A 14,596-nucleotide genomic window follows, 5' to 3' on the forward strand; every position below is an offset into this window, starting at 1 on the left:
TTTACAACAAGCTACTGTGGAAAACCGCTGTGAATATTGACAAATATAACTTGATGCACTGAGATATACAGGTAAGTGAAGAGTACTTCTTCGTCTCGGCTGCCCGTTTCCTAGTACAGGATGAACCTAAGCCTGATCAGACACGCTCCTGGTGGTACCGTGTGGTGACCTAATGTATTGGTACTTTAGTTTTCAGGTTTTAACTGTGATGCTTTTCTTCCCGGGAGGTTTCTGGTGGATGTCTCGCTGGACATCAGGTCAGAGTGAACATGTACCTAACTATGCATTGATGTTTGGAAGAACAGGCCTGACAGAAAGCGCCAAGGGTCGCCAATAGAGGGAGGCAGCACTTTGTTGCTGCTTTCAGATCTGCTCTTAACTCTGGTGAACCTCGTCCAGAGCCAGAGGGTCTGTGTGAGAACGTAAATGAGTTTCTCATAGTAAAAACTCTGGATAATGTCCAAAATAACGTCACTGTCAATCAAGTTTGATCTTGATCTTTTATTTCTAATTGACAGTGGACATGAGGAGACAAAACAAGAGGGACTCTGATATGACCTAAGCCAGGCAGGTCATGATGCCTTGGTGTAGCCGGCTACATGTCTTTTATAAATGAACAGATCGCATACGGTCGAATGTCGCTCTACATCATGATCCTCTTGTGCTGGAACAAGTCGACCAGAGTGGGACCTTTGCAGCTCGCATTGCTTTGGACGTCTTTTCTGATACGTGGCAGGAGGACCTTGTCTGTCCTGGACTCCGTCATGTAGTAGGGACACACCTTTAGATGCTCCGAAATGGACAGCACGTCTCGGAAGCTCCAGGCGTCCACAGGAGAGAACAAGTTGCTGAACTGCCACACCTGCAGTCAAAACAAGAGACGGAATATTAAATCCTGACAATGTTATACTAGAGGGAAAATAGAGCGAAAATCCTTGTTGAAATTATGCTAAATTCCAGAAAATATAAAATATTAGATAGGAAGTGAAGGACAATGCATTTAATACTGAAAATACCTGTCCAATATTTATAAGTATGTTTGTAAATCTTTTACTGTACTTTAACCTGCCGATGCTGATTTAATGAAAGTTTAAATACATCTGATCCTCTGTCGTTGGCTCTTGGCTCACCCTCTGTTTCACCCTCCACCTGGCTCCTCCATGTGAGTCACTGGTTCTCTCCCAGCGAAGGGTGACCATCCCTCTGTCCTGCAGCAGAGAGGAGCACACCTGCCTCATGAGCTGCGACACCAGAGCCAGCTGAGACAGGGACAGACTGTCCAGGAAAGTGACCATGTGGCAAAGCACCTCGTAGGGCAGCAAGTTCAGAGAGGCCTCTCCTCCTCCTGCATGACCTCCTCTCCCTCCAGGAGAGGGTAAGGAGTCCGCAGAAGTGTGGGAAGTGTCAGCTTGAGAGACAGGGTTGGTGGCGTGCAGGCTAAAGCAGCCCAGACTCTCACTGGAAGCAAAGTTAAAACTCTGGTCTTTAAAAGTGCATCACATTGCCCTGCATGACTTTTATGTATCCACAGAGGATTCATGGGTATTTTAATCAATCACAGTGAAAAAATTGTGGCACTGTTTCATCTGGTGCTGGGAAAACAGCTTCTTCACACATGTTCACTACATTCTGCACTTTCACTCACTTCTCTGCTTTGTCTGGAAAAACACTGTAGTTTAAGTTCTTAATGGCAGTAAAACAGTTAAAGGAGTAAAAGAGTTTTCTGTTGAATAATGCATCACGTGCCTGTAAAATGATGGGACTCATGTCATGAAATTGAAAGAAAAATGATTAAAATCGATGCAGCAGAACTATATCTTCTTTTTTTTTTATCCCTCGCCAACCTTCTTTCTAGTAAAAAATCTGATGCCTACATTACCCACAATGCCACTTCATCTTTGTGAGTGCCAGCCTCCTATACAGAGGTTTCACAAACTCACCTCTTTAACTCTAAACTTCCAGATTTCATTTTCAAAAGTATTCAGAGGAACATACTGAGACATCTCTGAGCATTTAGCTGCTATGAAGACAGATATTTTTACAGCTGCTCTTTTCACAGCTGGACTTCTATATATTTCAGATTATATGTCATGTATTGATTAACACTTCTGCTTTTATTTAAAATAAGGAATGTGCATATGTTCCTCAGCATATTAAGTACAAACTTTTAGCATGATCTCACTTGTAGGTGACGCTGGCTTCATGTGTGGACGGCTGGAACCTCCTCTGGCTGTAGGTGCAGCCCAAGTACGCAAGGGGGCACCTCTGCTCGAACCATCCATTCACACCCATCTGGATGTCACTGTGGATATTCCTGTATACACAGAAACATGTTAAACTGAAGGTCTCATCTCCGAGCCTACGACCTGATCCAAGTTAAACCACAGAAGTTCACTGATGTATGACAGTTTCTCAGGTTCTGTACCTTACTTGAATCTTAAGAAACCAATCAATCAGAAGCCCCACCTATAATGTTTGCCATATTCTCTGCGCTGAAAGGTGTGTCCGCAGAGGAAGGTGAAGGTGGAGCTGGCCTTGTGGTGTCGGCTGGTAACGCTCTCCACCTGCAGCTGAAGGTGCAGCTCCAGCGGTTTCCCAGCAATCAGATCGGCCAGCGACGTGTTCCTCCGAAAGGGAGCAGACAGGAAGTTGTAGGTCTGAGTGCCTTCGTCTTGCAGCAGAGCGTCTGTGCACGTGCTCTCTGCGATGAGGTGACCCCTCTGCTCCTTCTCCAGGGAGCACAGCAGAGAGGCCTGAGGGGCAAATCAAACACACTCTGTGGTAGATATTGAGAGTCAGGCCGGTTCTAAACCACCATGATAGAATCAAACTCACATCAGTGCAAATTCTATGTCTTTGAAAGTTTTTCTCCAAAATCAATGAAATGAATGGATGTAGCCTTCGATTGATTTCTCTCCCTCACCTGAATTTCCTCCCACACAGGCATCTCCTTTAACGTCACCCCCAGGTCACTGGTGTCCACGGCCTGACTCTCCCTCCTGTAGAAACCAGGGTTGCGGATGCGGCTCTGCTTGGCAGAGAAGCTGGTTGGGATTTTAAATGTGCGCACAGTGATAATCTTCATGGGCTCCACACATTCATACACAAATTTCTCCTTCCTCAGTGTGCCGCTGGAGGAGGAGGCTGTGGAGCGAGCAGTGCCTGCCCTGCTCACCTGTTTGCAGGTGTTTGATGCTGTTGCACCCACACACACATCTGTTGCATCTTCCTCAATCAGAGTACCCAGGCCTTTGTTTTTCCCTTTAGTTGGTCCCTGGCCTCTGCCTCCCACAGACGCCTCTCCAGCCTCCCTGCAGCCGCCCATCTCCTTACTGAACATGCGCTCCCAGACATTGTAGTTTTCTAAGTCATAAGCATCAATACCTGGGGCCCTGGCAATGGCCTCTCTCTCCTCCTGACTCAACAACGGATCATTTTCAACCTCAACTTCTTCTTCTTCATCTTCTTCATCTTGATCCTTGTCTTGGATGTTAAGCGTGACAAAAGACTCCCAAGTTTGAGCACTGGCCTCCCTTTCTGCTGCCTCCTTCTCCAAGGAAGCTTTTTTCTGTCTCTGCCTCTCCCTCCTCCTCTCCTCCTCCCTTCTTTCTTCTTCTTTTTCCTCCTCCTCTACACTCTGGATGAGCTCAGGGAACAGTTTCTTCATCTTCATGGAGTGAAACAGGCGGTCCTGGTCTTTCAGGGCCATGGCCAGGTCCAGACATCCTCCCTGCTCCTTTTCTCTGAGCAGGTTTTCGTGCAGCTCTGGGCTGGGGTAGGAGTGAGCATCGTGGGCTGGCCAGCGGTTCCACTCCATGGAGCAGCACACCACGCTGGCCGGACACACCTGGAGGTGAGCGGCCTGCGAGGAGCGGGGCAGCTGGACCGGGCAGCCGTACCCCGCATTGAGGCACGGCACCCTCACATTAGGGCAGAGCAGCAGGTGATCCTCCTCTTTGCACAGGTGGAAGAGAGCTCCACAGTGCAGGCGGCAGGGGATGAATGCACAGCACACAGAGACCTCCACCCGGGCCCTGCAGCGCCGGCTGTAGCAGGAGTCACAGTGGACATGCTGCTGCACCCTGGACGCTTGAGAGCGATGACTCTGATTGGAGGAAAAATGGAAACCAAAGGATCAGTTAGTAGTCAGTAGAGTAACATCAAATGTTGCAGGATCATGTATATTTATTGTAAGTTTTATTACATTATTACCCTTTTAATCTCTATTTACCCTGCTGACCTACAGATCTGTTAATAATCATGCAGCCAAACGTTTTTAAACCAACAAAACTTCATACAGGATATCCTGAAGTTAGCAAAGATATCACATGTAGTATGTCAAGCTGACGTCTGTGGAGTATATCAACACATGTAAAATATTCACATTTGAGCCACAAAGTGTTCTGGTACTTTATAGGATACAGTTACACAGGAATGATATGTTTGACCTTTGTGCTACGTAAACAGGAATACAATGAGCAAACTATTTGAAGTTACAGTTGGAAGATAAAAAAACCATACCATCCTTCAGATCCTCTTGTTCCCCTTTATCTAGTCTGTAGACGTCTGACCTGGAAACAGAGACAAAACTATAAATCTCAACGTCTCACAGTACAATCAGCCTGGTAATATGCAAACAACAGAGACTTAGAGTCAACGAGATGAATGAGTTATAGACTTTGGCCTACCACTGCACGACCCGGAGAGAAACATGTTCCATGCACTCCGTCTGGTGCTTTAAAGACCAAGTGTTTGCGCTATGTGTGTTTGTGTGTTATTAATAGAGCGGAGTCCTGAGGGAGAAATGTACTCGGTTTGAGTTACAAGTCCCATAAGGCATCAGGAAATCTCTCTCACGTCTTTCCTCTCATTCACATTATCGTTCTGCTGATCACTGATTTCAAACTGTGCATATCAAAATCAGGCTGATGTAATATCCCAACAGTGTCCTCTTGTGGGGATTTTTGAATATTGAAAACATGATTTCTGTGTATTTTATTGCAATTGTTCTAACACAAGATGGATTATTTATTCTGCATTAAAATTAGGAGTTCTAATACTCACACTGAAGAGCTGTAGAAACTAATGATTGCAGTTTGGTGGCTGTGACTTGAATCCCGTGAGAGGAGCAGAGTAACAATCTGAGGAGGGGGAGATTCCTCCTTCTGAACCTGCTCGGTGCTTCTCGGCTAATTTTAACCTGTCAGTTCAAAGCGCACGGACACTGAAAGCAACATTATAAAACCAAAGAGAGGAAACAAGACGTCCGCAGTGGCACATTGGTAAGACCATAAAGTTTGAACCTGTTGTGAGTGTGTTGATAATGTCTATTTTCTTTCTGTCGTATCTAAAGTGTAAGCAGTGTGGTGACCCTGACAAGAAGTAAAACTCTTAAAGTTAAATATTTCTAAATATTCTTTTGCTAATCTAAATTATTTTGTAGTTCACCATTTACATTGAATATCAGCTCTTAAATAAAATGACCAGGTTGAAGAAGCAAATTTAAATAATAATAATAATTTTTGTGATAATGCTGTAGAGCCAATGAACATTTGTTTTATTCTTAATGCATGCATGTGCAAATGATTCCTCTCTTTGTCACTTTCCATCAGCCTCAGCTGAACTTGTTGCATGATGGCAAATCTCAAATCAACCTATGCTAACACGCTAAACTATGACGGTGGATATACTTTATACATTATACCTGCAAAACATCAACAACAGCACATCTATGTAAGCATTTGGCTCAAAGTACTTCTGTATCTTTGAAGGCTGAGAGCTGCAAGCATTGGTTGTATACAGTAACTTTTTGTTTGAATTTGAATTTTAGCACATCAGGCCTTTAAAAACTATTCATAATAATGATCTGTTCAAAAGAATCTTTGATTTATCTAATAATTTGACACTGAAGAAACTGTCTGTTGTTTTCAGGGGTCACAAGTGAAAGATTTAGTTGAATTGCTGATCTGATTTAATGTTAAGGCCTCATGTTTGGCTGCAGATTAAAGTTTGAATCTGTGTGTTTTCTTGCAGGATCACAACACGTCTGATCCTGTAAAAAATGGTGAGCACAGAGCAACCTTTAAACATTTTAAAGCCTCAGTGCACCATGTTTAAAATGCTCTTTTTCTATGCTGTCATCTTAGTTCGTCTCCTCTCTTTCTCATTCAATCAGAGTCATCGCTCTCGAGCGTCCAGGGTGCAGCAGCATGTCCACTGTGACTCCTGCTACAGCCGGCGCTGCAGGGCCCGGGTGGAGGTCTCTGTGTGCTGTGCAGTCATCCCCTGCCGCCTGCACTGTGGAGCTCTCTTCCACCTGTGCAAAGAGGAGGATCACCTGCTGCTCTGCCCTAATGTGAGGGTGCCGTGCCTCAGTGCTGGGTATGGCTGCCCGGTCCAGCTGCCCCGCTCCTCACAGGCCGCTCACCTCCAGGTGTGTCCGGCCAGCGTGGTGTGCTGCTCCATGGAGTGGCTCCGCTGGCCAACCGACGACACAAACCCACACAGCAACATAACCCTGCAGGAGAATGTGCTGAAGGATAACGAGGGGCAGGGGGAGGCTCTGGATGTGGCCATTGCACTGGCTGATCAGTCAGAGCTCTATAGCCGTCTGAAAATGAGGCCTCTCTATCCAGAGCAGATGGAGGAAGAAGAAGAGGAGGAAATAAGGGAGGAAAAGAAAGAGGAGGCGGCAATGGGAGAGTTTGTCAATAGTTTCACAAACAATGATGCCAATAAAGGTGAATGAAAGCACCTTTATTATAATTAAATAAGATGACCAACTAAAATCAGGCCTGCATAACAGCTATTTATGAGGATTAAATGAAATATGATTGATATGTGATAGCGTTTTATTTTAATTTTAAAGAAAAATGGGGGAGATTTTGATTTTGAAATGAAAACCTTCATATGCACATAACCACATCAAATACCGCATTTTGTTTATGTCATTTTCTTTTTTCAACATCTCTGTACTTGTATGTTCTTCCATGGGTCGACTCACATCCGTCTCAGCAGAAAACAGTTCCTGCAGCCAAAATGTCCCAGAGACTGAACAGAACAGCGTCGGGCCCGTCCTCAGCAAAGAGAAATACAACCTGTGTGATATGATGTTCAGCATGGAGAGAGGAGGCTGTGCTGTCGCTCAGGAAAACCTGGGTAATCCCAAACAAAACCCAAAACCTGGTGAGAAGATTAAGGCCCAGAGTGCGGAAGATTTAAAGGAGGCTGAGACGCAGGACAGCGGGGTGACGGGGTTGGCCCCGTGGCAGGAGGGTGTGATGGAGCGTTTGGGGCAGGAGCTCACGCCGCAGGAGTACAACATGTATGTGGTGCATCATGGACGCATACTGCTCGCCTTCGGAAAAATCCAGGCCTGCACACCAAGGGAGAAAGATTTCGTCTATGGCAGCCTGGAGCCTATTCCTGTCCAGACACTACACTCTTTTAAGGTGATGATGCAATTTATTTACTGTGGTGCTGTTACCAAAGGCAGCTTTTAAATAAACCTAATGATAAATAAAAAGCTGTTTTCATTGTATTCTATCCATCTTCCTAATGTGATGTGATATATTCTCATGTGTTTCTTCCTTCAAGATCCCAGACAGCTATCACTACAGGAGTCGGGTTCATCTGTACGACACGACTATAAGGGCTCCGACTGAGCCACGTGGCGTGGACACATCAGACCTCGGTGTAAACGAGGAGGACTGGTTCAGTGACGAAGCCGCAGCTACGCTGCTGGGATACGCTGAGAGAGAGGTCATGGGTCACAAGGTGGGGGTCAGATGACGCTACCAATATAAAAACGTACACTGATAAATATATATGTCTAGTTGTGACTGTAAATACAAATCGGTGTGGTCCTCATACTCAAATAAATCAGCTCTGTTTGTTTCCGTGCAGATCAGCGAGTCCAGGGCAGCCGACTGCCTCTATATTGACGAGGGAACGCAGACACAATCGTTTCGCTCTGCACCATTCAAACGGCAGACGACCCTAGCGGAGGTGATGGTGGACAGGCCGCTGAGGCTTCGTCTGCAGCTGCAGGCAGAGAGCGTGAACAGCAGGCACACCAGAGCCAGCTGCGCCTTCGCCTTCCTCTGCGGGCACACCTTCCACCGAAGAGAGTTCGCTGCACATGTCAGGTGTCGGACAAATCTACCGATGTGGTCGTGTTTGTGGCGTGAATGTGATTCCGCTCACCTCCTTACTCCTGACATGTGTCAAGAGTTTGTGTCTCTTATCTCAAAGGACCAACACTGAGGAAACAATGCTAACAATTTGAAATGACGTAGGATAAACTATACAAACGTCATGCAAATGTTCATATAAAACACGAGCAGGTGCTTTTTTTATCTTCATAGAATTTTGCATTTCAGCTACCTGAAACCCAGAAATTGTATATTTTCGATTATGGTTCCTTTAGAATTGCTGACTGTATCTTTAATCATCGTCTCCTCTCCAGGAACGTCCACAGTGACATCCAGACATGTCTGAGTGGATGGTTCGAGCAGAGATGCCCTCTAGCATATCTGGGCTGCACCTACAGCCAGAGGAGGTTTCAACCGTCCACACAAAAGGCCACCGTCACCTACAAGTGAGCAGAACTCACATTTCACTTATGTCGGTCCATCTTCACTCATTTTCTGAGAATAAAATAATCAACATTTTTTATATTGTCAGTCAGCAGCTGAGGATCTTCAACTTGCGACCGACCCTCGTAGATGGAGGAGGTTGTGCAGAAGGAGGGGAGGGGTCTCTGAGCTCGCTGCCCTACGAGGTGTTGTGCCACATGGCCAGTTTCCTGGACAGTCTGTCCCTGTCTCAGCTGGCTCTGGTGTCTCGGCTCATGAGGCAGGTGTGCTCCTCTCTGCTGCAGGACAGAGGGATGGTCACCCTCCGCTGGGAGAGAGCCACCAACTCACATGGAGGAGCCAGGTGGAGGGCCAAACCTGTAAGCCATACACACAACACCATTCAGTCCATCCACAAATAAACTCACTCAGTATATGCACACAATCCCTAAATATTCCTTATTATTGAAATATGTATGAATTATTCCCTGGCAAATTGGGGAAAATGTAAAAAAAATGCCCTATCTTGTAATTTCTACCCAATCCCTTCCTCCGTCCCTTTGTGTCTAACCATGCTGAAATGTATTGCTGTCTTTTTTGGCCCATGTCCCATCCCTCCACCAGGTTTCATGGAAATCAATTCAGTAGGTTTTGTTTAATCTGGCTGACAAACATACCAGACTGTCACTCAGTAGAGCGAATCCTTTTGACAGGGTCCAACAATTTCCTTAAAGTCAATCAAGCTGCACCAAATTTCACACACTCATATCAGTCCACTAAATATGCCTGTTTTTTTGTAGTTCATCAATATTGTTCCCTTCCCTTGGAAATTGGAGAAATTGTCAAAATCGCAACATTAAAGAAATGTATAATAGAAATCCTGCATTCTTCCGTTTGGCAGGATCCGTGCAGGACTCCGAAATTTAATAGATTCTTTCTTGGTCTGTCTTTCTACAAAGTCTCATGAAAATCTGCAGAGTAGTTTTTGTTTAATCCCTCAAACAACACAACAAACAAACCAACAGAAAGAGGCAAAGACACGACCTCTTCAGTGGAGGTGAATAACGTTGTACATGTTTCCTTCCTGACTCCGGTTTCTCTCCAGGTCTGGGAGTTCAGCCAACTCTTCTCCTCGGTGGACTCGTGGCACATGTCCGACATCCCTCCAATGTCTGCTCATCTAAAAGTCTGTCCACACTATGAGACCTGTGTGCGCAGCGAGCCTGTCCCCCTCCCCAGCATGAGTGACAAACAGAGGTGCACCCAGGAAGAGAGAATGAGTCTCGTCAACCTCTTCAGAGGAAACAGATGGTAGCAATGAAAAAAAACCATTGAATTCTTCCTGCTGTGTTGACTTTTAATTATTTATTTCTGGATCAGTATAAAGATGATGGGTTGTAACCAGTATGTGTCACCACAAATAAAATAAAACCTGCACGAAGTTTTTCTTCTTGTCCTGATCAATGTAATGCTCAATATTTCAGAAGTAATTATCGTGTGCAGCTTTGATTTTTAACTGCTACATTTTTAATATGAAAAAATATGGAAATGTTTATTGAATCTGGAGCAAAAACCTCATTAAAGTCTTTCACTTTACCACATGCTTCTCATTTAAATTGTCTGCCGTCATCCCACCATCCAGTTTATAAAAATAAATCATATAATTCAAGCAGATTAACAGTTTGTTCAGAAGATGTTGTTCATGCTCAGTGTGACTTTAATCAGATTTAATGATAAAATTGACATCGATAAAGACATAATCTTTAGAGTTTAAAATAATTTTACACTGAATGAAACTACTCAGAAAACAGAACTGGATACATGTGTAAAACAGATGATCTGCGTCGTTCTTTGTCAATGTCTCTTCCATTTTAAAAATACAAATCAATAACAACGCTTAGTTGTTTGATTTTTAAACAGTGGAAAATTATGAACACTTGTCACAATTCATAGATCAAACAATTTATTGAGGAAAATCATAATCAGGTAAACCACTAATGGAAAGTAACAGTGAGAATCTTTCCTAAACCATAAATATGTCCCTTCATATTTATAGCGGATGAATTTGCTTTACACCAGAGACTGTACATTACTTACTTACAGATTTAAATAATAAGTAATAAGTAAGCAATGTCGAGAGAGATTCTCTGATCTGGATCCGCAAACCTATCCGCCCGTCAAGGTTTGTGGAAACCCTTCCGCTAGTTTTTGTTTAACTTCCAGACCAGCAAACACAGAAAAGAGGTAATGAGCAAAAACGCAAAAGGCAAAAAAATCTAAAATTGGTTTAGTAGCTGGTATCCTCCTATCCACGAAGCTCCTCCTCCTGTTGGTGGCACTAAACACCCGCCATACTGGCTGCTTTGTTGTGAGTGTGCAGCAGCAGCAGCGCACGAACGCAGAAGGTTACGACGAGGTTATTTCCTCTGACTGCAGCAGGATCCGTGCACACGTAGGGAAAAAAACGCCATCCAGCTGCAGCGCAGCAGCATCTCACCTGAGAGCCGATATTCAAGAGACCAGCGTCACTTTGCATCCTGCACGGTTTGCACGAAGCTCTTGTTGTTTTTTGTTTTTTGTTGCATCTCTGCAGCATCAAGGACGGAGATCTCAGGGCGATACAAGGATCCATGAGAGACGCTTCGAGCAGGACACCGCTTCAGTATCACGGTAGGCCACAGTCAGGCTGATGGATTCACTGGTGCAGGCAGACGCTGAGCACCAGAGTCCAACGCTGCAGAAATCACATGCAAAAAAAATTAATAATCAAACCTGCGAGATTCAATGAGAGAGAAGACGTTTGCAAATGAGCAGAATTTATCCAATGAAATGTTGCAGAAAAGCACCTGTACTGTGTGTTTTTATTGTATCAGTGCGATAGAATGGAAAATGTAAAGAAGTGTGCAGACATCCAGTTGCCATCGTACATGTGCAGGTTGTGTGGGGGTTCAGCAGCCATGGATGCTGAGAGGCTGGAGCAGCAGGTGGCCAGTGTGGAGAGAGGCATCGCCTTCCTGAAGCAGGAGCACCTGGCCATGCTGACCGGCCTGCAGCTGGAGATCACACACCTGAAGAGGCGCTGTCATGGTCAGTCCACCGGTGACCCTCTCCATCTCCTTCTTTATGTGTCTCTGAAAATGAACTTCATTGTGTCTCACCCTGGCTCATCTCCTACTACTGCTCCTGTCTGCAGAGCTGAGCTGTGAGCTGGACTCCAGGTTTCCTGACAGAAACACAGCAGGTAAGAGGCTGACATTTTATATTATGATAACTGAGGGGAAAGTGCAATGGCTGGAGGAGGCCGGGAAATTAACTAATTTCACAATAGAAGATTTACAGTGATGAGCTGTACAACATTAGCTTCACATCAATTTGCATGATTATAAACATTAGTTCTGATTATGTTTACTCATATTTTAGCTGTGTAAAGTTCCATATATACAGACCATAGCTTTTCTCCAAAGGAGTTGTGTTTTCGTCTTTGTTTGTTTGTCAGTTAGCAAGATTGCGCAACTCACACAACTCAACCAATTTCCATAACATCTTGTGGAGAGGTGGAGCGTGATCCCAATACATTTTAGTGCAGACGTGGATCAGGGGAGGAGATCATCACATAAGCCGTTTTCAGACATGTCCTGCAGAGGAACTCCAGAGAATTGGATCCGTACTTTCTCAGCAGTTTGTCTTTCACACCTGCACAACACAGCAGGAGACTCTCTGCTGCTCAGACGTGTTCACAACAGCAACAAATAATCCTTGGGATTCACGGGTGGTGCAGCAGTCAGAGGCAGGAAGTAATATGCTCTGCTTTGGAGATCACTTGGTCTAAAACACAGCACATCAGTGTCGGCTCTTATCACCACAAACTTTGTCATTGTCTGGCACCAATTTTCATCCTGAGATATTTATCTATATAATTTTTTTCCCCTTTTTTTGCTTCCGTCACATGGTAGAAGCATCATCAACAGATCCTGAAGAGGATCCCCTCTGTTTTCTCACATCGACTCCTCTGGACTTTCTGCAGACTTTACATTAAAACATGGAAAAGCAAAGTGAAAAGAAAAATGTGTTAAACGTGATATAAGAAGGATTGATGAAGCAGTTATAGAAAAACAGACAATGTATACACTGCAGTCATTTTCTATGTGTGCATGTGTTTCTCAGAGGAAGAAGCGGAGCTGGTTGCACGTTGTGAGGCTGCAGTGCGTCTCCTGGACGACCAGCAGTGCATGATGGTTGCCGTGCGTGGTGAGCTGCGGGCTGGCCGGGCTCGGACATCAGCACTCGGCAGGAGCCTCAAGGATGAAGAGCGGCATTTCCTGGAGGAACTGAAACGTCGCAGCCACAAGATTACGCTGCTGAGTCGTGAGCTACAACGCCAAAACGTCACCACGACGACCCTCTGCCACGAGCTTCACACCGCACGCTTAAAACTGTTCCATCAACGGCAGAGCACCGAGTCTGCTGCAGCAGGAGGGGAGGAACCCACAGGACCGGATGGAGAGGAAGAGGGAGAGGAAGAGGAGGATGAAGATGATGATGATGATGAAGGGGAGGGCTCAGACTGGCTTCTCTCTCCACCTCCTCCCGCCTCCCCCAGCCAATCAGAGGAGCAACACAGGAGGCGTGTCACCCTGAGGGAGGAGCGGGTCAGGGCGTGCGTCCCGCAGGAGAGAGTGACGTCACCGCAGCGCCCACACCCCATGCCTGACCCCGCCCTCTTCTTGGTGCCGCTTAGATACCGCCTCCTGCGTTTGAACCGACCAATCAGAATGCAGGGTGCAGAGGGGATGGAGGACGAGTGGGAGGATATCGAGGACAGCAGGGTGCACAGGAGGGTGGACATGGGAGCAGGGGAGGGAGAAACTGCTCTGTGATGAAGATGGAGAGGTGGCGGTGTCTTCCAGCAGGTGTCGGCCGACGTAGGTCAACATGTGATGTGGTTGTTCAAGAAAAAGATGAGAGAGATGTAACCTTGTGATTGTCCGTAGATTTAGAGGTAGCTGCACAAGCGCGAGTGATCGATCTACACGTAGACATATAAGTGCAAATTGTCACATTGATGGTGCAACATACTTGGAAAATACCAGGAAACGAGTGGGTCAGAAAAGACTGGACAGTGGTACAGTTTTATAAGTGGATGCCTTTTGGTTTTAACGACACAGCTTTTGCCTGTAAGTAGTAGCCTTTGCCTCTGGGTCTGTGAACACTGGTCACTGTGCCGTTCAACCGGCGTCCAGGTTCAGAATGTCACTTGGTGTACGGACATTTTGTATGATTTGCACTTTATTAAATTCATGCAATGTGCCTAATAATGGCAGAACTATACTCCTCTTGTCATGTTGTCTGATTTCCGGGCTTTAAAAGGTTTCTTCATCACAGACACTTTGACATGTCAGTGTAGAAAAAGCACCCGTGTCACTGATAACATTAACTAGGCTCTGTTCTGTGTCAGTGTCTCAGTGAGTCATGAGTGTACGTATACGTCAGCATGAACAAGGAACTGAAGCAGCGAAAAGGGATTCAGCCATCATTCGTGTTATCATGTTGACCTGTGTTTTTCTTACTGTGACCTTAAATTCTTATGTTATTGACTCGCGGTCATCAATCCATCCATTATACCCTTTATCCTTTGAGGATCGTGTCAAGTTGACATTTTTGCAGAGGTGTAATAATCAGTGTAAATGTCAGTATAAAATAAATGAAGGATTTTGTCACACAGAAATGTACAAATTTAGAGTGAATTTCCACAATAAAATCATGCAGATGAACCCAAAACCTCAAGCAATCCATAACACAACATCTGATGTGTTCTGTGGTGGCAGCATGAACACACAAAGGAGAAGTGAAGAGCAAACCTCAACACACAAAGTCTCTTGTTGACATCGGTACTCCTCCAAGTTTAGATCGTAAAGAAATGCATTGCTACCAGCTGCAGCATTAAAACATCATATATAACAATGAAAAATTTAAAGATATGAGGGGCAGAGACTGAGATCTGAAGAAAGTGCACACAGTCA

General features: G+C 45.1%; 3 protein-coding genes across 4 annotated transcripts in view; 2 read left to right on the top strand and 1 right to left on the bottom strand.

Moving 5' to 3' along the window:
• Positions 1–4,775, bottom strand: part of LOC109635916 (F-box only protein 40-like) — a 5,050-nt gene extending 275 nt beyond the window's left edge. The window contains exons 1-7 of the mRNA XM_020097406.2: positions 4,689–4,775; positions 4,522–4,571; positions 2,924–4,105; positions 2,467–2,753; positions 2,183–2,314; positions 1,131–1,458; positions 1–862 (exon numbers count right to left, since the gene is read on the bottom strand). The exon at positions 1–862 is cut by the window's left edge and continues 275 nt beyond it. Coding sequence (XP_019952965.2) covers positions 644–862; positions 1,131–1,458; positions 2,183–2,314; positions 2,467–2,753; positions 2,924–4,105; positions 4,522–4,524 — 2,151 coding nt within the window. The 5' untranslated portion in view covers positions 4,525–4,571; positions 4,689–4,775 and the 3' untranslated portion in view covers positions 1–643. The remainder of the gene's footprint in view (positions 863–1,130; positions 1,459–2,182; positions 2,315–2,466; positions 2,754–2,923; positions 4,106–4,521; positions 4,572–4,688) is intronic.
• A 385-nt stretch (positions 4,776–5,160) lies between these two features.
• On the top strand, positions 5,161–10,172 carry LOC109635757 (F-box only protein 40-like). 2 transcript variants are annotated; one of them, XM_020097120.2, is made up of 9 exons: positions 5,161–5,282; positions 6,034–6,064; positions 6,176–6,740; positions 7,015–7,451; positions 7,597–7,776; positions 7,906–8,147; positions 8,468–8,599; positions 8,686–8,956; positions 9,682–10,172. In XM_020097120.2, exons 2-9 carry the CDS (start codon positions 6,062–6,064, stop codon positions 9,889–9,891), a joined length of 2,040 nt encoding a protein of 679 aa, XP_019952679.2. In that variant the 5' UTR covers positions 5,161–5,282; positions 6,034–6,061; the 3' UTR covers positions 9,892–10,172. The 2 variants fall into 2 exon arrangements, with proteins under 2 accessions (XP_019952679.2, XP_019952680.2); XM_020097121.2 differs by having other exon boundaries at positions 7,018–7,451.
• A 755-nt stretch (positions 10,173–10,927) lies between these two features.
• Positions 10,928–13,904, top strand: ccdc92bb (coiled-coil domain containing 92Bb). Its single transcript, XM_020097041.2, has 4 exons — positions 10,928–11,246; positions 11,512–11,663; positions 11,770–11,817; positions 12,741–13,904. Exons 2-4 carry the CDS (start codon positions 11,534–11,536, stop codon positions 13,451–13,453), a joined length of 891 nt encoding a protein of 296 aa, XP_019952600.2. The 5' UTR covers positions 10,928–11,246; positions 11,512–11,533; the 3' UTR covers positions 13,454–13,904.
• Positions 13,905–14,596: the final 692 nt, after the last annotated feature.

Source organism: Paralichthys olivaceus, chromosome 15 (assembly GCF_024713975.1).
Source record: "Paralichthys olivaceus isolate ysfri-2021 chromosome 15, ASM2471397v2, whole genome shotgun sequence".
NCBI classification, from domain to species: Eukaryota; Metazoa; Chordata; class Actinopteri; order Pleuronectiformes; family Paralichthyidae; genus Paralichthys; species Paralichthys olivaceus.

What these genes read in the sequence shown, in the direction of transcription:
- ccdc92bb (XM_020097041.2), top strand. Translation starts at nt 11,534, where the DNA reads ATGGATGCTGAGAGGCTGGAGCAGCAGGTGGCCAGTGTGGAGAGAGGC. An exon ending in CCTGAAGAGGCGCTGTCATG is followed by an intron (nt 11,664 to 11,769) that starts GTCAGTCCACCG and finishes TCCTGTCTGCAG; the next exon opens with AGCTGAGCTGTGAGCTGGAC. An exon ending in TCCTGACAGAAACACAGCAG is followed by an intron (nt 11,818 to 12,740) that starts GTAAGAGGCTGA and finishes TGTGTTTCTCAG; the next exon opens with AGGAAGAAGCGGAGCTGGTT.
- LOC109635757 (XM_020097120.2), top strand. An exon ending in AGACACTACACTCTTTTAAG is followed by an intron (nt 7,452 to 7,596) that starts GTGATGATGCAA and finishes TCTTCCTTCAAG; the next exon opens with ATCCCAGACAGCTATCACTA. An exon ending in GAGTTCGCTGCACATGTCAG is followed by an intron (nt 8,148 to 8,467) that starts GTGTCGGACAAA and finishes TCTCCTCTCCAG; the next exon opens with GAACGTCCACAGTGACATCC.